General features: G+C 36.0%; 1 protein-coding gene across 4 annotated transcripts; it reads right to left on the bottom strand.

Moving 5' to 3' along the window:
• Window positions 1-604: 604 nt before the first annotated feature.
• LOC117104325 (adenosine receptor A1-like) lies at window positions 605-24400 on the bottom strand. Of its 4 annotated transcripts, XM_033245139.1 has the most exons (3): window positions 15826-16114; window positions 14490-14928; window positions 605-4849 (listed from the first exon to the last, which is right to left on the bottom strand). In XM_033245139.1, the coding sequence occupies exon 3, from the start codon at window positions 4431-4433 to the stop codon at window positions 3309-3311; it is 1125 nt and encodes a 374-aa protein (XP_033101030.1). In that variant the 5' UTR covers window positions 4434-4849; window positions 14490-14928; window positions 15826-16114; the 3' UTR covers window positions 605-3308. The 4 variants fall into 4 exon arrangements, with proteins under 4 accessions (XP_033101030.1, XP_033101034.1, XP_033101032.1 ...); XM_033245143.1 differs by lacking the exons at window positions 14490-14928; window positions 15826-16114 and adding an exon at window positions 24380-24400; XM_033245141.1 differs by lacking the exons at window positions 14490-14928; window positions 15826-16114 and adding an exon at window positions 22931-23032.
• Between the last annotated feature and the right edge of the window lie 924 nt (window positions 24401-25324).

Consider the following 25324-nt stretch of genomic DNA (forward strand, 5'->3'; position numbering starts at 1 on the left):
ATTGCATTGGATACATCCTTACCATCATCTGTTATAAATTAAAGGTGCCATATGATAAAAAAAAAAAAAGTGTATGGTGTCAGCAGCAGTCGAAAGCAACAATATGCTAGCTGAGTGAGTGTTTTCATAATCAAATCGTTGTTGTAATATTTTTTTTAATATTAAAAAGTGTGATAAGTGAATATTATTAGTAATAACATTAATTTTAATAATAATAACAGCATTAATAAGTATAATTTTAATAATAATGATAATTTTAATGGAAAACCTAATTTAAATAATAATAATAATAATAATAATAATAACAATAATAATATTACAAACAATAATAATAAGCAATAATAAGAATAAAGAATATCATAAGACCCTATTTGTTATAGTATTATTTTTAACGATTCTGAATAAATTCAATCCCTAAAACTACACTCATAATGATAATAATAATAATAATAATATTAATAATAATAATAATACAAACAATAATGATATAAACAATAATAAAGAATATCATAAGCCCTATTTTACATAGTATTACTTTTAACGATTCTGAATTAATTCAATCCCTAAAATTACACTCAGAATAAATCGAACATCGACAAAAAAATATTGAATTCATTGTTTATTCAGCCATTAAAATTGCACTGGTTATAGAACCCGATGCCATTGGCACGGTAACAAACATTACAACATTGGAAAGACATTATTATATGTATTTACAGTTTCAATTAAGTTACAGTTTCAATTAGGTTATTATGTTTATCATCACTTATGTTTTTATTAACTATACAACAATGGTATGACAATAAACAGTTCTCGATGGCTCACATAGTTAAAAGCATGTACAATCGAATACATGATGACAGAGACCTTCCACACGAAGAGACCATAACCGACACAGAAATCATTCTGAAAGCCCTTAGGCTTATGTATATTTGATACTGACTAAACGGCAGAACTGTAACAAAACGAACAGAGGCGATAATGAACTTAAAATTTAATGGAGAAACAACTGTAAATGAGAAATATATGCAAGTAAGGCGCCGACACACGGTAGTTGGTAATTGAATAAAATGTAATTAGCACCATCCTTTCAGCTTTTTGATATTCTTTAATGGATATGCGTCACGCTCGGGCGCTGACGGGGGGGGGGGGGGGGGATNNNNGATTGCCAGGGCCCCATGTACGATGGGCCCGAAATTGACAGCGTGGATCTTTTTTAACAAAGAGCTTGGCTCGAACTTTAAAAAATCAAATATTTTTTTTCTGATGTCTCTTCATAATTACACCATTATCATATAATTTTATTTTATGGTATCTCATGTGTTCTTTAGTTGATAAATTCTAATAATTGTCAGTAAATATTTCTCTTACTCGTTTTTCGATCAGATCAGATAAAATTAGCTGCATCATAGGATCAAGAACACACTGCCAACTGCCACGCGCGCGGCTCATGTCAATGAGTAGGGTCCCATAGTTTCGATCTTAGACGGCAGAAATATTCAGATTTTCAATTGTAAAAATACAACACTAAAGTAGCAAACAATGCATTTCCTGGTATCTAGGGAAAAAAAAACATTTCAGGAGATGCCCCGCTCACCCCCTACCCCACCCCATGCGAGGGTTTTTTTAAACAAAAGTCTCACGCCTGCAAATTTGTCGAACTTGGCATGTATGAGGGCCCCAAACAGTCAGCGCCAGGGCCCCACAAACTTCGTGACGCCACTGTTAATGGATCAAACTATTTAGAGGAATTCTAATGCATTTTCAAATGACAATTGTACAGGTGGATTTCGTAAGTGAACTATCATTTTTCTGGCCTGCATTGACAGCACGATTGTGACATTTTCGCCCACGACAGATAATTCATCGAGCGACGTGCCGCCAAACCAAATCCAATTTCTTTTTGATTTCAATTTAGTGAACGGCATTTAAAACATTGAGGTATTTCCACATTTTTTTCATTGTTATGTTTGTAGGCCCTTAATATACTTGAATTACAGTATTTCTCTGGCACTGTTACAAACTTTCCCTTTTAACCCTCTGCCTCTGTTTCATCTACATAAGTACTTAATTTACATTCTAAATATTATCGAACTCACCGACTAATACCATGATCATTAAATTGTTCTATCGTTATTCTTTACAAACACAAGATTTATTAATTTCTTGGTAATGTTTCATTTAAGACAGCAATTATAACAATAATATTAATGGTTCTTCTCATTAGTTGACGCACGCCATAATAAATTAAAAGCGTTTACTGTTGTATGAAGCATCCAGAGATTCATTTTTGTCTTAATAAATATTAATCGATGTTTGATTGTCTCTGACGTACGTGGATTCCTTACCCACATACATGCATGTAAGACATACACTGCACTCTCGTCGTGAACTTTTTATTACGTAATAATTCGTTATGCGCAATCCCAAATGCAGTCTACGTCGAACAGTTAGAATAGAGGAAAAGGATGTTGCGGGGTGATGGAAAAAATCACAATCTATTTAGTGATGAACCAAGTGATGCAATAAAAATAGAATTTAATATCGTAAATGAAAACCAATCACGTAAGGTAAACGTAGAGCTCCACCAAATATCAGTGGCTATGGCACAGAAATGTATTCACGTATTCACACCACAAACCCGATATCGCGCAAAATGGGCTACAACGGGGGCTACAAGTAGGCCTACGTACACGTGGGTGTAAATGTGTCAAGTAGTGAACAAGAAATGGCAAGAATTCTGCATGTGCTATATGACGGATACTTTAAATGGCAAAAAAACCCCCAAAACTCTAGTTGGCGTACGTGCGCCTTATGAATTGCTATGGTCGTGTCAGCCATGCATTAGTTGTCAGGCGCTAGCGCCAGTTAAAATTATATTTCTGTTAATTAACTTCGCATACCTTTTGCTGTCTCGTCAAAAATGACGCATGACAGATTGATTGCATATTTCAACAGGCATTGTCAAAATGTTTTATGGTCAGGTATAGTTGTAATGTTATAAATAGAAATATGAAGACATGTCAATCAAACCTCGACCAAACATGTAGGTCTGGGTACTAGATTATGCTTAAGTAGAGAGTCACGCATAGGCCTATACCGTACTCGATTGTGGAAATCATTAGACTATTGTTTAAATAAATTATCTTATCAAGCAACGGTTCATTGCCAATACGTCATACCGCGTCGTCAGAGCGAAAATTGCGTCGTTTACACGGAAGATCACGTTGTCACAATTCATTGCGTCAACACAATATTATATGCGTGATGGGACGTCTGCCTACTGCCGAAATTATTATTATGTAATATCACACCATTGAAACATTATTTTGATTTTCTACTGCCCGTCCATTTGGTGACGAATGTGGTTTCTTTACTAACATCGGCGTCATGGCAAGAAGTGCAGTTTGGTTGACAGTGCTGTTTCTAATCGGATGCACCATTACACTAGCTTCCGTAAAATCCATACTTGTTGTTAAACCTAAGGCCCATCCTTTTGATTTAAAATACTTACATACAGCGCATGATCCAATCACCTTTTTAAAAGTTCTTCGGAATTCATTATTGCTATACGCGTAGACAAATGGGTTCATAGCCGAATTGGCATGCGATAAAATTATAGCTGTTAACAATAAAACGTATGGGATATTGATATCTTTACAGAACAAGCTTATTGAGTTTAAAATGTGAAGCGGCAGCCAACAAACGGCGAAAAGAATTATGACGATCGCCAAAGCTCGGGCCGCTTTTCCTTCTTTCACAGTTAACATTGAGAGGTGGTGAGCCATTTCGTCATCGTTTGCTGCTACCACTGTTTTAGATATTTGCTTTATTTGCTGACGAACTATGCTGAATATCTTGATATAAATACATAACATAATTACCAATGGCGGCAGAACAAAGCCAAAGAAATTGAAATACACCATGTAGTTCATATCTATAATGCTGACAAAGTTGCACGATGAGTCTTTTGGTTCCAGATGCCAACCCATAACGGGAACCAGGCCAACGATAAATGCAACAACCCACGTAACAATGATAACGCAGAGCGCTCTTTTCGTGTTGGCAACGCGTCGATATTTCAGAGGTGAAACCACAGCAAAGTAGCGATCCACGGCGATTGCAAGTAAGCTCAAAATTGAAATTTGTGTTAAGACAACAATAAACGAGTTTAAAAACAAACAAAGGTGTTTGTCCATTGATACCTTGGCATTGGTAATCAAAGCGAAAGGTATTGCGACTAATCCCACAAGGAAGTCCGCTAGAGCCAGTGACACGATAAACGAGTTAGTAACTGATCGTAAGTGTCGATTTTTGTATACAGCAAACATTACGAGTAGGTTTCCCAATATAGCAACAACTGCTATAGGTATCTCAAACGCCATGTTGACGCTGTACGACCATGTTCCGATACCTGGAGCTTTTGGCGACATCTGAAGATCCCGTATGTCTGAGAATTCTACAATTATATAAGTTCTGTAGTCGTTGAACCCGGTATTAAGTGGGTATTAGGACCTCATCATCCAAAAATACGAAAAAATCCGGCAATTAAATCTTGTTTGTTTGTAGTACAAATGTCTATTCTCAGATTTATATGAACCCTTCCGTGCAGAATTCGGCTTAAAGGATCCCAAGTGATTCATACGCGTTGTGATTTTCCTAGCCAATCCTGTTACATAACTTTCATTTACATCAACGTGCGTACGCCTACTGTACTTCCCGTTTTCCACGTCACTTCCTGTGTTTACCGTTGGTATCCTTGCTTTAATCCACAAGTAGTTGCCGATAAACTGATTCGTTAAGAGTATCCGACATTATCCCCGAGGATCAGCTGTACTCTGAAAAATATCTGCAAAGAGAAATCAAAGTCGATCATTAATTACGATGTTATTGTTTGTTGCTATCAAGGAGCGGTGACTCGTCTACTTAGCTGTCTCCACATGGACGAAACTTTCGGTTAATAATGTACTTGAATAAATCATGGTTCCAATTGCTGCTTCCAAGGATGAAAATGATTTATACTACTTTCAGTCGGTGTCTCCAATTAGAGACAAAACAACCAATCATATATATTTTTGCATACTAATGGAAATGCTAGTTTCGAAATCATAGTTCTAATCGTTATTATTAGAATATCGACGCTATCCTAATTATCACAAAGTTCAGTATCAAGAAGATGATATCGATGATGATGAAAAATTAATACTATTACTGTAGCAATATATAATAGCATCGAAACGTGGAAACTGTCTCTGATGAACAAAAACGTTCTGTTGTGGGTGCGAATTAGCGCAGTGGTAACAAATTGATAGAGAGATCGAGTTAGAAACCTATGTCCGGTTGATTGTGTCTGGGCAAGACACTTTGATTGCTATAATTAGCACGTCCCTCGGATAAGACGTACTGTTGGTCCTGTGTACATACAACAGATGTGCGGTACAAAAGAGAACACAGTATTACACTATATATTCTAAAAGTGTATAAGAGATTCTGATATCAAGTAAACTTAACTGCAGATCAATTCAAACATCAAATGAAATATGAATATGCCTATAAAGTAACATGGCAAAAATGAAAACAAACACGTTGAAAAGAAATGGAAAAGGCCATTCAAAACAAGCAGAGCTTTAACATATGAATCCCCGTACAATCGTCGCCGGGTATAGGCCTACCGACCATGTGGAATTGTTGTGGACATGGCCGCCTCGTATCATCCTCAGGTGCCTAGTAACCGTAATCCAGCACAAAAATCGTCCTTCCCAGGTATGCCTATTTAAACCACATTTTCGTTATTAGAATCTGAGGATGTAGTAGATAAGTGCCTTGCCCAACCAAGACCAACCCCCTCCAGCGAATGCAATAATGTGACCAGTATCGGACTGAAACTGAAACTCACGACTTGAAAGTCAATCCCCACCCCAACGAACGCAATAATGTGACCGGTATCGGACCCGAACTCACGACAATTCGGAAGACCAGTGCTTTACCACACGAAACAGTCCCTTATCGATGTTATTATGATGACGTCCTATCGATGTTATTATCTATTTCTTAAAGGTCTACATGGCAATTTTATTTGAATTGAATTGAAGTACTGTACTGTAAATATTTTTAAGGAACTACGTGTGGTCAAACTGACAGACACTATGAGGAAAGAATCAACAGACCGCCCTCAACGATAAGATCGGGTAGGTATGAAAATGGAATTCACACTGTAATTCCTGAAAACAACAGATGGACATACAAAATAAAGGCATACTACATTTATTTAAAAAAAATTGCATCCACCTCCTATTAAATAAAACGCAAGTAATACAAAGAAGCAAAGTTAGAAAATTGCATATTTTCTTCAAAATTTCCGAATTGGTGATTCACCGTTTTCATCTTTATACCACGTGATCCATCACATTAAATTAAAATATAATTTATTTGAAATAAAGATATTAACAGTATAAGTGCAGTTTGCATATTGAAGTTTATTCAGGCTTACTAATTTGTGGCATAATCGCCCTCATTATCATAATGTACCTTTTATAATAATTTAGTTTTCTGGAAGCATTTTACAGACTAACGTACATCTAGTATGAACACTGATTACAAGCAAAATATATCCACGTTTTTCATAAATACGAAATTCCAAACCTACTACTAAGCAGATCATGAATATTACTTTCATTTAAATTTATTGAGTCTGAAATACACAAAATAGTAGCATATTGAAAATAAAAATAATAATAAATCATAATAATAATAGTAAAAGTAATAATAAAAATTTGCTCGACAGGGGCCGGGGTCCCCTACGGGAGAGGTCGATGTTCCCGACGGAAGCAAAGTGGGCACGGTCGGGCGTGGCTCAATATGTTTCGAAATTGGTCCAGGGGTTTCAAAAGCTTATTTAATCGATTTTATAGATAGATAAAGTCTGCTATTATGTAGAAAACACATATAATTTCCTTTTCTACCAGACGAATTGTGGTTTTTTTCTCCCTCACAGGAGGTGGGTGGTAACTTTTTTAAATGTGTGATATAATGTTTTTTTTTTAGGCTATACTTTAGTCTCTAATACTAATGGACTACCGCACTAGATTAGTTGTTGAAAACCGTCAACCTGAACTTACTTTTAATCATAAATCTTTAAGCAAAATCATGGACTGTATTCTACTTTTGGTTTTTCAGTAGTGAAATTGCATACCCCTATAATATCTACTATCAAAACTTCTTTTCGTTACTGAAGGTAATTTTGGTCTCTTCAAAAGATATAATTTTTTAATTTTAAAATTAATAGGCCTCATCAAGTAGTTTTGACTCTGTATTATGCTTATGTTTTTTTTTATGTAGATGACAGATATTTTAGGCTATACTGCTGCTGCTTCCTGGCATCGTCCTGAATTTTTATGTTGTTATTAGAAATTTGTTGGTGTTTTTATGTTTAGAATCGTTATTAATTGTGGTTTAATTGTGGCTGAAATATAATCCAACTTAAAATGTAAGATTTATAAAGCGCTACCGGTATCACCCACAACCGAAAAGGTGGCGTAACGGCGAGAAAGTGTTGGGGCCCAATGCGCATTTAGTAATCGGTTACGAGCATAATGAAAGTGGCCGAGGGGCCCCTTCACAGTAGAATATTGATATTTGTATAAACGAAGTGCGAGTCCACATAGAACATTCGTGAGTTAAAAAAACACGAATTACATTGTCATAATTTGCTAGTTTTGCGTGTCTAGCTTACTAGACTGTAATGTCAAATCTCTGTAGAAGAGTACAGAGTTTAAGTAGAAAAGGCCTCTCCGGGCATCCTTTGGACTGGGGGCCCGAGGCTTCGTCTCCAGAGAGGGAAGCAAGATACGCGGGGCGTAGACTATCTCTTTTTTTTTTTATTACGTCATTGTTTTCAACATCAAATTCAAATTAAACAGGCAGAGTTGTTTGTAGGTGTTTTTAAAAGCCCATTGACACTTCACGTGCAATTTTTCTCAGTTTTTAAGAGAAACCTGCACATAGACATTCTCTAATGGCTCAACGCTTCAATCATAGTCATTAATTTAAAGCTTCTTAATTTATGATCTGTTTCGTCACACGTTGTAAAACACATAGAACATAACACTAAATCATCACTTTGTTGACGTATATCAAGCCAGTGCCATTTTTTGCTTGGTTTTATTACCATGCGATTGTTTGATCTCAAGATTGAAAAACAGGCGATGGTGACCAATGCCGTAGCCAGGATTTTCAAACAGTGCGGTCAGAACGGACCCACTTTACGCGTAAATTCAAATAATGTGGACCTATTTTACGCAAAAAAAAATATGAAAAATGGGACCCCTGCATTTTCTTAAATTTTACCCATTTTAAGCTAAATAGGAGAAATCTGAACCCATTTTTCAAAAGGTGGACCCATTTTATGCATAAAATCACATAATTTGGACTTATTTTTTAAAATGTGGACCCATTAGAAAAATTGTGTGGGACTGTCCTAATAGCTGCACGCCAATGATGGTGACTACTAAGGTATTCGCGCTGGGAACCAATTATACCGTGTAGGTAATTATTAAAACGCAAAATTAAAAAAAAATTAAAAAAGGATGCAAACAGAATGTTCTGTAGTGACATAAAAGGCAAAATATTGTTTCCTGTGTGAACTGATTGATGCTCTAGTACAGTGCACGTTCGCATTTCACACAGAGCATCTAACTAAACGGTAATATTACTGTAAAAGTATATCCTGCATGGTTTCTGTCCTTCATGAGGACCAATCAGCCCCCGTGCAGATAAGTTCTAAAACGCAATAAAATTAATGCAAACACGATATTCAGTGACAGACATAGAAAAATTTTGATTCATGTGAGCGATTGAGGTCCAATGCCTGTTCGCTTTCTTTTCAGACAGATATATGGTTCTGTCTAAAAGGGTCAAACCTGATATAATAGCGGGGATGAGTGAATGTTGATCAGAACTATGAGATCTTAATGGGAGATTACCTTCAAATGCGATAAACTGATCTACATTACCACTAACGATTTGAGATCTTAAAAATTATTTTTATAGGCCGAATTCGGTGTAAAGCGCATCTCACTGAATAACTTTATGGCGCTATGTAAATCAATATTATTTCATGCAGTTGTAAATTTCAAATACGATTAGATATAAGGCATAGGCCTATTTTGATATAAAATGATAGTTATTTGACCGTATTATGATTTGAAAAAAGTTGATAAAAACTTCATTTTTACATACCGCACAAACACACACTATTCTAAGTCGAGGTCCGAAAACTGAAGTCTGAGAAGGCTGCCACAAAAAATGTGATTTTCTTTACCGAGACCTACATTGTTAACAGTACCAGCAAGAAAAAATAAATCAACGGAATAACCATATAGGCTATAGAATGTTGCATTGTTAATATTTTTATGATTATTCCATTCCTTAAAACTTGTTGGTATTGTATAGTGTTTATTTATTTATTTTTTTTTTTGGTGCCTTTCCAAGGGAGAAACTTCAGTAGTGTAAGGACTAGTCACGGAGTCTGGGGCGGTGAGAAATGTCCGACCCTTGCGTTGCAAGTATTTGCGGCTCGTGCAGACTTTCATGACTAAACAGACTGGCTATGTGATGGGTTGGGCTCGGGCCCCTTAAACAGTCATTATCACACTTGTTAATATCAACCCAATAGCAAAGACGCTCTATGTATCAACAGACTAATTTCAACATTCGATTTTGTCAGTTCGATGATTCTGACGTACAAATAACTTTTGTGATATTATCTATTTTGTCAGTTCGACGATTCTGACGTACAAATCACTTTTGTGATATTATCTATTTATTCAACATGATTCAAACCACAAATTCGCCTAGACCTACCATATTCTTGCTTTTGGCTACCGATGATCGGTTTATTGTTAACATCCATTCCAAGTTCATTATGATCTTATGTCTAATCAATTTATTGTTGTCGTCGTGAAGCCTTAAGAGATCTCTCGCAAGCAAAAGGAGGGAAATGATTTTAAAAATATATGTCTTTACTTTAAAATAGAGTTCCTATTATGTTGCACCGATCATGATGTTGCAAACTTTTTAACAAATATATTTAGGCCTAAAATATAGCTACTGGAAAAAGTACAATGATGTAGCAAGAAGATTGATATTGAAAACCTTTTTTTACATGTTGTTCAACTGATTTTCTGGGACACAAAAAGCGTATGTGACGAAAAACTTGTGAGCGGTTAATGAGATACAGAGATTTTTGAATATTTAAAAACTGGGGGGAAATGGTGGAAAACAGTGGTCACTCCCCTTTTCTCCCAGTTTTTAAATATTCAATAATATATATCTCATTGACCGCTTCGAAGGTTTTTGTCAAATATGTTTTTTTTTTGTGTCTTAGAAAAATCAGTTGTACAACATATTAAAAAAACTTTCCTCTGGAGCTTGACTTTAAGTTCTGTTTGCCATGATGATGTCTGTCAGATAAATGACAAAAGTGACATGGCGGAAAATAAGATAGCTGTAGTGCTCTTTAAAAAATGCCCCACTCGGTCAATGTATGGAGCAAAAGTACTGATAATGATCCCGGGGCCCTTTAAGGGCTTCCCCCTCCCCAACCTAACTTTAACCAGTGAGAAAATATTTTACGCCACTGGCTGCAAACGGCTTAAATGCCGACGCATGTTGGGACGCAAAGTATTATCGTGACCACACACTGATTTAAACACATGTCCACACTACATAGAAGGCACTATCATCGATGAAGAAAATTTCCTCCATGCTATCATTAAGGAAATAATAATATTCGTTTTCCTTTTCTGGTCGGACGAGTTGTGGCTGAGGAATGCAAGGATTATAAAGATAGCCTTGTTCTTCACGTGCGACACCACTGCTTGAGCAATCAGAACGACATGTCATAGGATTTGGCGGTAAGGGGTTCATGACAGACCACTACCTCAGTGCACCATGGTTGGGGCTGAGGTGCGAAAATGTTGAGAATATGGACCTCTAGGCTCCCGGAAATTGCACTCGCATACTTTAAAAAATCTTACCGGTAGGGCCTACTATGTTCATAATTATATTTAGAGGGTGTGATCACACCATGTACACCCCCGCCCTCGCCCGCATCTGCCGCAGATAGCGAATTGTTCGATAGATGCTTGGTAGGACTATTTTTAGTAGAACTTACCAAAGTATTCGTTTGGTGCAGTCATTTGGCAGAGGCGATATTAATCCTATAAGAACGCCTTTTCAGCCTAGATTGAATATTGAATGCAATGGCGTTAACGTAGCACTTAAGTATTATTAAAATAACAGAACTGGCTTAGCGTGATGTCATTAATAAAGATGTGGACGCACATGTGGAGTTGATTGATTTTAGTGAGGATAACTTGATTGATTTTAGTGAGGAAAACATTTCATTTTAATTTTGCTTTTAATAATCTACATTTAGATTTGTCTAATAATGATGGTGATAATATTTTATGTAGCGCTTATTAATTAAAAACAAAATAAAACAGACGTGGTTTCCATAACCATCAGCATTGAAGCAGTATTACAAATACGTTTCGTTATCATAACGTTATTTAGTTGGGTGTTTAATATATTAATTTCGCCATTCTAACTTGGTAATTTCGCCATGGTAACTTTAAGATTCTATAGTGATTTACTTTATCAAATTAATCCTGAAATTAAATGATACGGTAAACAAATCAGCGAAAGTGCATATAGGGCAAATAATTATAAAGTAACAGCCCGCGGCTAGGTGAGCCCGTCACGAATTGATAATCTTATGATTAGCATTATTATACACGCAACAGTAAGCAACCGTAACTATCCAAGCCGCAAAAACAACGAAAAATGAATAACAAAAAATAAAATTAGTAAGATCCAAGTGGCCAATATCATGTCGTTCACGTTGTCTAGAAAATATTAAAGTTTTTTTTTTCTCAAACGTCATATATTTTATAGCCTGCAGTGCGTTCATTTTTGTCTCAGAGATATAAACAACCCATAGCGATAATTGAAACGACAACACGTAACCTCATTCACATCTACGTGTGCCTGTGATGCAGACCAGCTATTGTTCTCGTGGCCTGCGAGCCGGTAACCAATTTCCAGAGAAAAATAAGGACAAATTAATAAATACATTATAGAGGTGTGAGAAAGTATATCACGGACAGCAATACCCACATTGACATGTTTCTCTATGGTCTGTCGTTGGTTTACCCACATTAACTGACAAAGTTTTATATAATTATGTTACAGTACCGGTATAGACATAGACGCGTTCGTTCACGTTTGAACGCACAGGAGCATTTTTATAGAGCCCCTTTAAACTCCACAGAGAACTAGACAATAAAATAAGACGTGCTATTCAACAGTTCTACGTCATGCAACTCATCACCAACACCCAAGAACAACGTCACAATCACTGTGCTACTTAACGCTCCAAATCTTTTATAAATGATTTATTTTTTTTACAAACATGCTTTATATTATTCTTAAGGATAAAAAAAAATCTCGGTAAAAAATACTCAGTAGTACGTGAGTGAATGTCTCTTAGAAATGGCGCCCTCTGTTAAAAAATATGGAATGCTATGCTGTAATAAGTAAGTAAACTTATGTTTTTGTATAAAGCACTCCTAAAACCCTATATGTCACTGGACTAGGAAATGGATTGATAGCAAACACCACAACAGAGGACAAGTCATCGAGTCCCGTCAGTGGAGTTGATTGCATTAAATGCTAATTACCTAATGGTGATAATGTCATTACGAATTAGAATTATATGATGCTATAATCCATTGGCTGACGAAATACATATTGTAATGTTATTGATACACGTTTGCAAGGTCTACCATTCGCTTAAGTGCTTCAATCGATTAAAAAAAAACACACACACAGACAAACTTCTATTTTAGCCTACAACTAGCCCTGGATATTAAAGAAAATAATAATTTCCAATGATCAGAAAATTCAGTAAAACTGTAACAAAGGATATTAATATAATATGTTAGACTTACATAGCGCTTCATGTCAATGCCTCTAAACCTAGCAGATATCTACTTGGGTGAAGGGAGACGATCGTAGGTAAAGTGCCTTGCCAATTTAGAGTAAAGGACACAAGCGAAATGTACATTGAGGTATTGAACCCGACTTCAAGGTTGAGTAGCAGAATCGCAAACCCCTCTATGTATGAGGCCTAGGCCTACCCTATTCAGATTCAAACAACAATAATAATGCAATGCAGCAGTACTATACCTTATAAACTATAGGCTACATATAGGCATCTTAGTATATTCACATGGTATAAACCTGAGGAGACTGGTCAATTGACTATGTATACTACAAAGCTTCATCATCATGGAACACATCCTAGGAAACTGTTATGATCGTTTAGTAAAGATATGTCACTTGTTTTAGAGTCAGGTAATACTGTGATGCTCATACAAATCTTGGTATTATGCTATAAGACCACCATAATTAATGATTTCATATAATCATAATCATTATTGTATTATGCCATTCATAAATATTTATTTTAGATCGGTTCTGGAAAACGGTATAATAATAATAATAATAATAATAATAATAATAATAATTATTATTATTATTATTATTAGGCCTATTATTTATTGACGATAATATTATTATCATTATCATTATTATTATTATTAATATTACTACTACTATATTAGTACTATTATTAATGATTGTATTTATTTCCTCCATAGCAATATATTATACAAAACAACTTAAGCTGAAACAGTAAGAAATGATACGCGGTTGTTTTAAACATTGCAGATTACTGGTAGTGTGAGAGGCGGGAACATCAGGAAAAGATTTCTTGTGAAATAAATGCTTGGAAACCACAAACATTAGCAAAAAAAAAACAAAACAAAACAAAACAAAAATAAATAAATAAATAAAAAAAATAAAATAAAAAAAATTGGGCTGGACAAAGAAAGTTCTCCAATATACATCTAACACTTAATACGAAAGTATCTAAAATTACCAGTTACGAACGAAAGCCGTTGCGAGCACAGCAACACAACAGAGTTCTGTGACAAAATGAATATTTAAGTTCATTGCATTTTGGAGTTTTATTGTTTTTTAAATGTTCAGTCACCCACGCAAGGTAAGGGGTTAGGATAGTTAAAAAGAACGGTTGGCACAAGATTTAAAATTTGCAAGATGAAAGAAAATTGGAAAACATTCAGCTTTCCTAAGAGAAGCCGGCGACGAATTAATGGATTTTGTGGGTTATTTTCTTAAAATTATTATTATTCTCAACTACACTGATTTATTATTATTTATATACTTCCTTGTAACCTCTACCAAACACCAAAAACCCCAAAACCACCCAACAGCAAAATAACTGTATACGATAGAAATAGACAGGTAATAAATCACACTAACTATAAAAGACTTAAGAAAAGACGCATAAGCATACAATAAAATGTGTAAGCCTCGTCATTGGCAAACACGAATAGTAGACTCACCTGAAGACGAACTTTTAAAGATATTTAAATAATAAAATATTCCGTACAGGCCTACGTCCACGAACCGACTACAGGCAGCATCGAAATGTGCTGACGACGGGCTAAGTCTACTCAAAAAGGAAACACAGAATGCAATGATCCACCAGTACAGTAATTGTGTAAAGCAGATTAAACAATGAACAAATAAATCCTATTATCAAGTAGTATAGGATATAAAGCAAGTCTGCTGAGTGTATACGATTCGTGGTAATCCTTGGGCGTTGATTATCAACACCTTCCAAAAGCAAATGTATTCGTAACCGTTTGGGAAACTGAACAACAAACACACTGCTACACGTCTCCACTGAAGGATACGTAATGTGTAACAAATTCCAAACAGACCTACACGGAAGAATCGAATCAAGCATGGAAGGATTATAATTGCCCGAATTTTCGCATTCTGAAAGATATTAAATGACAATCAATGCTAAAAATAACCCAATGGGGAACATAAAGGCGAGCGCCTGAATCATGAACAACTACAGGCATATTCTGACAGGCCTGGTCCAGATGTTAACAGTGACGATAACTGTATATAATAATACGTATTGTTTTAAAAGCGACAGCTCCACGAGATGATATTGAATCGAGGCTTAATACACACTATTAGCAATTTAGACGCCTTGAAATGCACGGAACGCTATGCGACGTGTAGCCGGCCAAGAAACGTCCTCTCAGGGCATTTTAAATATCTTGTGGTGTTAAAATAGTTAGTATTGCTTGTATACATGTACAATTGTATTTGCGATTCATAGTTAACTCTCGGTTTCAAGATAAGTTTCCAATTGCTTAGGCCTAAATGATAAAGAATATATCAAGGCGATAATAATGGCTCAATCCGCAACATATTGATATTGTTGTTCATAAGCAGTACTAGCAACTAAGCTTATAATACACAAAATGACAATTACTGACATGATAAATGACAATAGATATTATGACTTTCAATTGTAAACACGACGTTATCAACATACGCATGTCGGACGACGACCGGTTTATCCTTCAACAACCGTCATTACAAATCTGTTTTCTTATTATGAACTACATTCCAGATCGGTGGATCATGGTCATAACAACTACTACAATAGTAACAATACAACATTGATACAATCAGAATAGCATTAATACAACTATTGCTGCAATGTTTGATATCAACATTTTTGTTTGTCGTCAAATCTTATAGGCCTATGAGAGGGATAGGCCTACTAATGGAAATTTAGAAAAGACTTTAATTTTAAAGTAATTGAAATAATTAAACGTTACGATAGCAAAACAATGAAAATATACATGTTCTCACCTACAGCATGCGCAAACATTTTAATGTTTGGTTAAAAAATATCGACGCTAAGTCATACGTCACGTGCGCTCATCAACACGTGCGACGCATTAATTCGTCAACACATAGGCCTAATTCCGTTCACAATTCCTCCATAACAATAATTTTATAGACTCGTTGGTGTTTGCGATCACGCGTGAGGCAACAGCTTGCTATTTCCCACCTTCTTATCCACTAGTCAGTATAATAATAACACACAATGATTCATTCTTTATCTGAATCATTTACAGCACAGGTAAACCTCAGCCGTCACAAGTATGAGAGCGCTGTTCATGAGCAGACTCAGAATTAAGCTGTGCTACAGCTCAGATACTGTAACAGTGGCGTAACGACAAATCATGGGGACAGGGGCTAGAAAATGTTGGGCTCCTGGCATATCAGTTAGACGATGTCAACAAATATCGTGTAACTTTAACAAAATAATCAACTAATATTTTGCACACAATTTTTAATTTTAATATTTGCGTGCAACGTAAATTAGGTCTATGCATAAATCGTCATTTTGCGTACGTGCATTTCATTAGCGTGCATAGGTTACATGCTCAATCATGAGTGTCTTGATAACTAAGTTCCAATAAAGCTTCGCCAATATAAATAAGCATGATCAAACAGTCATTCAATCAATTACCATCAGGAGCTAATCTAGGGAGCATGGGTGCTAGCACCACTCCCAAGAAATAGAGAAAAAAGAAAGAAGAAAAAAACAAAAAGTTCAGAAAGAGGAGAGCACGTTACAAGTACCAACACCAAAACCTGCTAATTTTTTTAAATTTAAATTCCATCACTGTCTATGGTCTCAAGCATTTCTAAATCTAAATCTCAACAGCACCTCCGCTAGGCGTTTCGCACGTCGCATAGCCCCTACCCAGATTTGTTCTCTAGATCCGCCCATGTTCTATAAGGTATCCAACATAATAGACTCTATTAACACTATACAGCAACTCAGCGAGACGGGCAAAAAATTACTTTACCCGTAATAATTGTAGGCCTACGACTTCTGGATCACTTTTTTCGAGTCGCCAAAGACCAATTATGCTTGAAAACACCAATATAAAAATGGCTAGGTAAACAAATTGACTGATTGCATTAATAAAGTGTCACTTCGATACACTTATGTTGCTCTGAAACATAAGGCCAATTGGAATATCATACTATTATGGGTAATCATGTATTTAATTCCTTATTTATGACCATGTTTTAGGGCGGATGCGGATTAAAGAACGGTGGGGATGCAGCCAACTAGGACCCCATATATTTTTCAAAATTAAAAGAAAATGTATCGTATTGTCGTTTTAGAGTGCCAGTAGAAGGGGCCCGTTGCCTTTCCGGAGCTCAATAGGGCTTGGAACTGGGCGTTTCTCTAGAAAGCACACAGGTATTACATAACTGGCCAAAGTTTCATAATAAAATGCTGGGTCGTAGTTGTGTGTTTGTGAGATTTCTATTCCTATTTGTTTGTTTTTTTTAAAGGCCTATGGAAAAGGTTACCGTAATGCCGAAGAGTTGTAGGAAGAGGGGCCTCTGGGTCCCAGATTTAAAGTGCGTTACAACACTGTTAAAGCTAGGTGGTAAAGTGCTAGTAGTGGTAGGACTCGCAGCCCCTTTTGTATGGGGGCCCGAAGCTGCGCCCCCGAGAGCTCACATGTTACGCCACTGTACTGTAACCTGACACACAGAGTACACTTATAGTTTGTTACTTTTGCGGAATCAATCTGTCATTCAAGTCGAAGTATAAAATTATATTAAAACTAATGTTCCATGGTAAAACACAACGCAACGAGGCGGGCGCAACCTATCGTTTTAAATGAGACCGTATTTTAATACTATGAATTCGTATACACTTCGCATTAATACACCTGTTATTGGATCGAACTCACGTGGAAGACATTCTGAGCCCCTTGAAGGTATATTCCATAATTTTGCAGGTAATAATACGCGCATTTGTATTTTATTTGAACCTGCCAGAATTAAAGAGAGTGCTGATGCATAGCATTTAGGTATTGCTTTGGCCGTGGAAAAGATTGTGTTATGAATACGTTATTAAATAAAAATATAAATAAAATATTATTAATGTTATTGTTATTATTATTTTGCTATTATTATATCATTATTACTGTATTGTTAATATTATTATTAATAATTATTATTGCTATACTTTTTGTTCTCCCTTGTATTTTTTATTGAGTACGAATAAAATAAAAAATAAATCTAAATTATTAGGCCTATGTGAATTCATTGAATGTTTAATATGGATTTGACCTTCTGCAGTTAACTGTGGGATTGCTATGCTTGTAACGTAAAAGTTATGGTGCATACGTATACTTTAATTTAAATATTATAGTAGGCATTCTTCATTTTAATGATGATTGTGATTGAGCATAAATACTTAATGATAAAGGGAATTATCTATAACGTATTGGAAGTCAAAAATAAAATATAAACTTTCAGATTGTAAGGAATTTATGTAAATGCGCAATTATATTTGCCTTCTAATTAGCTATACTTATTCTTATTACGTTCGTGCAGTTCATTTTGCTACTAATCATGCAACGCAGCCACTAAATTGTGAAACGTGGCCAAACTAACTGACGACAATGTAAGCACATCGAAGGGTTCGGTCGTTAGAAGTCAATCTGTCTTATTTTTAGGAGTTAGATAATTTTGTCTAAATTACATCCAGTACATCAATATTAATAAGTAATTGATATTTACTACTATGTGGATTATGTACTTGACCTTGGGAAGGCAAAGACTGTGAAATGGCAATAGATTAAACGATGCATCTAGCAGTTCTACCAAACTCTCATATAGCGCTTAATGCCAACAAGGCTCATAACCATAAGCTCTTCACATTATTACCCCCGGTCACTGGATCAAGCACATACTATGGAGCACTCAGCTCCCTGGCGAGAATTCCAGAATAGTCAAGTTAGCAACGAATTTTATGTTTTAGCCTATACCAGGTACGGTACCTGAGGTACCCACTCTCTGGATGGAGAGCGACAATTACTGTAGGTGAAATGCCTTGCCCAAGGACACAAGCGAAATTCAGAACGAGGGATTGTACCTCCGACCTCAATGTTGCTATGCAGAGCCGCAACCCCGCTGCGCGAAACCGCTCCTGTATTATACATAAATTTAAAACAAAATACCACGGATCCTTTTGAAATTGGTCTATATATTGATAAACATCTAGGCCTATGACCGAGAGTAAAAAAGTTCCCACATCTCAGATTTGAACCCGGGCCTTATGGTGTTTATATTCAGGCGCCTTAACCGACTGTTCCACCGGGGCTTTGTTGTAAATTCGAACTCAATCGGAAGCAAATCATGTTGATTGTTTTTTTATATATGTGCGCGTAACAGTACTAGTGAAACGCACTACGTCATAGATCATCATGACACATCTTAAGCATTTGGAATGACAAGACAGGATCTCCAAAAACACTTCAAATAAATCACGATATGTACATGTAAAGACGTAAACTCTAAACCGTGTTATATATACGCTTATTATTATATGTAGCACTATATATACTATAATCATCATTATATATATTATATATTATCCTATATATATATATTAATCTTTAATAAGCTTGTTTAAAGTATAATGCTGCCGCTTGTTTCTTTTTAGAAAAGCACTCTACTTACGTCACTTCATCTCTCACCATTACCAGGAATATAAATTGGAGTTGATGGCAGGACATTATGCAATTATGTTGTAGGCGGCCTACCATTCGTTTATGAGCTGCCACATTTACGCTCCAGAATGTGTTTGTGTAAAAATTAAAGTGAATGTGCCTTGACATTATGCGCCATGAGACCGACATACGTATGAGTAGGTTAATGTAATGTTTGATGATGCCAGTCATGGCCTACATATGTGAACATGGATATATTTGCCTATCGAAGATGTTAATCAATTGGGCTGAAGGCTGTGGCGGAAAAGAGTACATGTCCGCTACATACGGGTACTTCACGTACATCAGTAACTTCTTTATAATCACATTAACATCCAGCAATCTTTATTAATGTTCACACTAGGCCTCACTTCTCAATCTATCCATGGACATTTCTCATCGATCTTAATTTGCGAACGATTTAAGAAGAAAAGTGCCATTTTCAACTACTTTTCCAAAATCCCTTTTGCTCAAATCTAATCCTTTTTACGATTTCGAATTACAAGTTACGAGCGAAAACACTCAGACTCCCGCACACAGACCTGGCGGCAAACAAGCAATGCGAAAGCAGACGATATGCAAGGATCAATAATGATGGCCAAACTAGTACACTGACGGACAACATTTCCGTTTTTAAAGGAGTTCACTGCAATACATTTGATTAATTCAGGCAATACATTTGATTAGCTGCCGCTATTCAATTTTCCCAGTTGATGGCGTTAATAATCTCCTTATTCGTAACAACGTAATTATAATGCACTTGTGTAAGGAACGCCATTTAGGTCGCTCGTTTTTTAAACGGTTTCGATTAATGTTTAAAATATCATCTATGAAGGTGTTCGTGAAATGAACATTGAAGTTGTCAGTCAAGGCCGGTAGTATACTTGGTTTGTTAAAGTCAAATCATCGATTATCTAAAGTTTAGTTACCATCGATAAATAGTTGGTTCAGTATGTTTTATGAAATATCGTCAATAAACATTAAATTGTATATTAGGCCTATACATTTTTATACACGCCTAAAAATTAAAACCAGCAAATTATTGTAATGTTTGTTATTATCATGGTTATTACCACAAAACTTTTTAATTTGTTTTTTAAATTCTTATTTCTTTTAAAAATAAAGGAGCAATGGTACTGTGTGAAAACATTATGTGGATAATGATACCCCTGATAATGAATTTAATGAACACCAACCAGTGACACGGTTCTGGAAATCCATAAATTTTCTTTAATGGTCATTTTGGTTTTTATAGGGATCGCTGGGTATTGGCTGTATGACTCGTTCGGGTATCTCAAAGAGCCTCAGGTTCTCTTTGGCCTGTGGGTATCTCGTGAATGTGTCCTACCCCTGAGTTACTGGCGAAAGATTTAATTACCATGTATAGCACATTCAGGTACAGACGGATCAGTGTATTAAGGTATAAAATTAGGCCAGAGATGAGCTGGTTTTCCACTAGGCGACTTTATTCACGCGAATCAAAGCGTCGGTTCGCTTCCTGAGTTCTGATTGGTTGTGCATTTTTTTCGCTAGCAAAAACTCCGATAGAAATGTGAATGCGCATGCGCCGACGCTTTCCATTCGCGCGAATAAATTCGCCAAAGTGGAAAACAGGCTTAACACACTCGATACTTTACATCAAAGTTTGAGAGTAGAAGAAATGGGAAAACCATATCAACTCTAGATTTGCCGTCTAAATATCAAAGTTTATCACTTCAAAATCCAATCACGTTCGATGAAATTAAAAACTAACAAATTACAACTTTTGAAATGTGGCCTTGTGTCTTGTGCTTAATGCCTACTTACACATAAATTACCGTCGTTAGGACAGCGTTTGAAGTTGAGCTGATAGGTCTCTTCTCGTCTTAATATTCTGCGAATTACGAGATTGTTTTTCTCACGACTATCTAATTAGTTGTTGTTGCACGTTGAATAGATTATAAATTCGTTGACTGTTGATCATCGATTTAATGTTTACAGTAAATCGGCTTGCTTTTGCAGATAGATAGGCCTATTTATTCTTGGCAATTTTTTCCTATATTTAAAATAAATTTCATTTCATTTCATATTTGCAAGTAACCCACAACATGCAGAAAGAGCGAAAATAAAATAGACAAGGAATATCTATCGCCTTGGTTCCTAATTCATTTGTTTGAAGGGCCAAATTAAGTTTAGAGTTGATCTCACGAGCCGCCTAGTCGGAAGCAATCGTTATACATCTGGGTAAAACTCTTCCGCTAAAATAGATCTATTTTGAAAGTTTTTTTTTTTCTTGGTAATTTCAAATTATAGCCTACTTTTAATACACCAGCGGTCATGACCCAAAATTAGGTCGTGGGAAATTTCTGCGTGAACGTTACATCAGTTAACAGTCGTTAGTCAACTTCGGTAGGTCGCTTTATATGTAATGGATAACAATACAAAACCTATAGCATGCAGTACGCTAAGATCTTTTTTGAAAAATACAAAACGTTTTCAGCGTTTTATGAGCACTGTCTTTTGGTACACAAACTTTTGATTACCCCTGTAAAGTAAAGAATGCTATTAACGAATCACAGTGAACAGAACAAAACACAAAGTCCTTATGACTTGCATTATTTGCAGAACAGTCGAAACGTATTTTAGAAGCACTGTTCTTTGGTTCACTAATTTTTTATTATGTCAAATTAAGTACAAAAGTTATTGAGGATAATAAGCCCAAATGCAAAATACCCTAATTTGGTCGTGTTTACCTCCATGTTCTAATAATGGCCTTCTACCTTGGTCTCAAAACAGAACTATCCCGTGCACATTACACAGGGAGTGCATTTTTGTCTTTACTTTATTTAAAATGTATTCATCAAACTTTTGAAATGTTTTAAATTATTGTTTTGTTTTTATTTTCCTTCACGAGCCAAATTAAATTGCCTTGTGGGCCACATTTGGCCCGCTGGCCGCCTCTAAGAACCCAGGGGCCGGATTTATCAAACTAGAAATCAGCTTAAATTCGTATTAAGTCCATTGTTTTGCTTAAGTCAGATTTATCAATATTGCTTTGGTTAAAACTTGCTTAAATTTAAAAGTCGACTGTACGCATGTGCCATACTAACGTCCAACGACGATTTTCAAGCTAAGATTTTGCTAAGAAAGTTTGATAAATCAGCTTAGGATACTTGCTTAGGAACATCTTAACTTTTTTGACTTAAGACATTTGCAAAGCTGAGATTGATAAATCCTGGGCCAGGGATCATTCGGAAGGCTCTCCCAACAATGACAGGAAGAAAATGTCGGAAGAAAGCCCATGACAGACAGTTAAAATGGCACAGTTTAACAATGACATATTATACTAAACCTAATATTACAATTTAAATACAACAAATACAGATAGCTTTACAATGACTTACAGTGGCAACGGTGTTTTTTTCCAACCTCGAGGTCTGTGTTTCAATCATTCGCTGTGCATTTCGCTTGTGTCCTTGAGCAAATGCACTTTATCTACTTTGATTCAGTCTACCCAGCTTTATAAATGGGTACCGGTACCAACAAATTGCGTCCCATACCAGAGGGGAGCATCACATTCTCACCCGCTTCACACTACCTATAACTGAGAATCCTTTGGCTCGGCAAGGCTTTTCTTTTATTTACTTAAAATGACTTGCGCTAAATGTAAACATTAGTTTGGATTTAATGATACCACATGCTCAGCCAAATAGCAATAAGGAATAGGCCTATATCGAAGAGACTAATGAAAGAATAGAACAGATGTCTCCCTGGTGACATTGTAGATTAGAGGTTAAATAAATGCCTTCCAATGTTTCAATTAAAATCAGCATTTTGTATTTTGTTGCGTTAGTTTTACAGCTTGCCTTCTAATACCCGGGTCCAGACTGGGTTCAAATCCTGTCACTGACATTTTCTCACGATTAAAAACATCTTCACTTTAAGGCCTCATTGAGACTTCATAGACCATTGTTCCATCCTGCAATTGGCTGGGATGCGAAAGATAGAACTAAATACTTCTGGGATCGCCTAAGGGTTATGTATATAAATTCTGCATAAATATCTCATATTTTTAAATAATTAAACAACTATATGGATTCTTAAACCTTCTATCAAATGTTTTATGCCGGTGATACTAGTTGTATTGTACACGGTGGATTTCGAGAATGCTTTGTAATTTTACCAGCATTAAAGTGTATTGATTTAAGTCTAGTTTGAATATTTCTATCTAGTTAAAAATAAGTACACATTGTTTAAACAATATTCTCTATAATGTTGATATTAAGTTCTATTAAAAAATATCGACCTGATTATCAAGAACTTGGCTTAAGGCATCACAAGTAAAATGTAGTTCGAATTTGCAGTAAACGAGTTATGCTCATAGAAAATACACCCGATAATCGATGTTCAGGTTTACAAAATTGTTATTTATATTCATTAATAACCCGTACTGTATGTCGTTGTTGCGAAGTCGATGTTCAGAATGTTAAATACCGCAACACGTTTTCGATAGCCGAGAGCAACCACGTAACCAGAAACTTACACATTCTACTGCGTTAGCCCTGCTTCTATGATCTAACAACTTCGGGGTCTGAAAACAACAATTTCACTTGCTGTTTCAAGTCGTCTAATTCGCGCACGTTATTTTTAGCTAGCTTGGGTAAATATTCCCACACAGATTATCAAAAACCATATATTTGTTTTGGCTATTTAGAATAAATTAACTTCTAATAAAATTTAATAATATTGATCTAAATTGTATATTACTGGCAAGGCTTATAAAATCTATTTATATTTGCATACGACCCTGAACCATATGTGCTACAAGTACGTAATCGATTAAAAATACCTACGTAATGACGTCAGGCGGGCGCACACGCCGGTACGGCATAACGCCTATAATTGCGAATTTCATAACTCTGTGGGCCTAGTTCAGACTAGGTGGATAAACCCGGCTCAACTCACTGGGTTTATCCACCTACCAGTCTGAACTAGGTGGCTTATCTCAAGCCGAGCTTGTAAATAGGACTGGCGTGCCACCGTGTTCAACTGTTCTAAGGCGGGCTTTAATCTTTGCAGGGGGTCTTGCATTGACTTCGGGTAACAAAATGGCCAATCAGCATTCAATTACGTACGCTTTGAGCGAGTGTACGTTTCGCGCGCAATGTTTTGAAACACGTTTCCTGGTTACGGTTCATTATTATGCAAATTCTCGCGCCTGGCTAATCCCACTAGCAAAGTTAAGCCGGGCTTTACGCTGAGCCGGGCTTAAAGTCAGGCTCCAGAGGGAAAAAAAAAATTGATATGTTGTAGAACTGATTTTTCTAAGACAGAAAAAAGTTGTTTGACGAAAAACTGGGGAACGGTGAATGAGATACAGATTTTTTAATATTTAAAAACTGGAGGAATAAGGTGTAAAAATGGGCAGTTACGCCCCTTTACGCTATTGGCGTAAAAAAACACATGATTGAGAACGTAAAAAACAACATAGCCTCAACACCGCGGCATAGCTTTTGCATGGTTGAAAGCTGTGTCAGCATTTGAAGTTCGGACCCTGGGGGTACCCCATTCTACTACATGATAATGCATATATATGAATACAAACATACCCGCGATTCTCTGAAATGTATTATTTATAACACCGATATATCGAATAAGCAGGCAATTTCCTAGTTTCAAATGTAAACACATTCGTTTGACACATAACAACACTGTGGAGGATTTACCATGACGTATGATGGTGGTCGTCGCACTTTAGTGATAAATGCTTGCTGGAATACTTTTACCGATGAATAACT

This window comes from Anneissia japonica, unplaced genomic scaffold (assembly GCF_011630105.1).
Source record: "Anneissia japonica isolate Jap-2015-1 unplaced genomic scaffold, ASM1163010v1 scaffold4536_len1192065_cov207, whole genome shotgun sequence".
Classification (NCBI taxonomy): Eukaryota; Metazoa; Echinodermata; class Crinoidea; order Comatulida; family Comatulidae; genus Anneissia; species Anneissia japonica.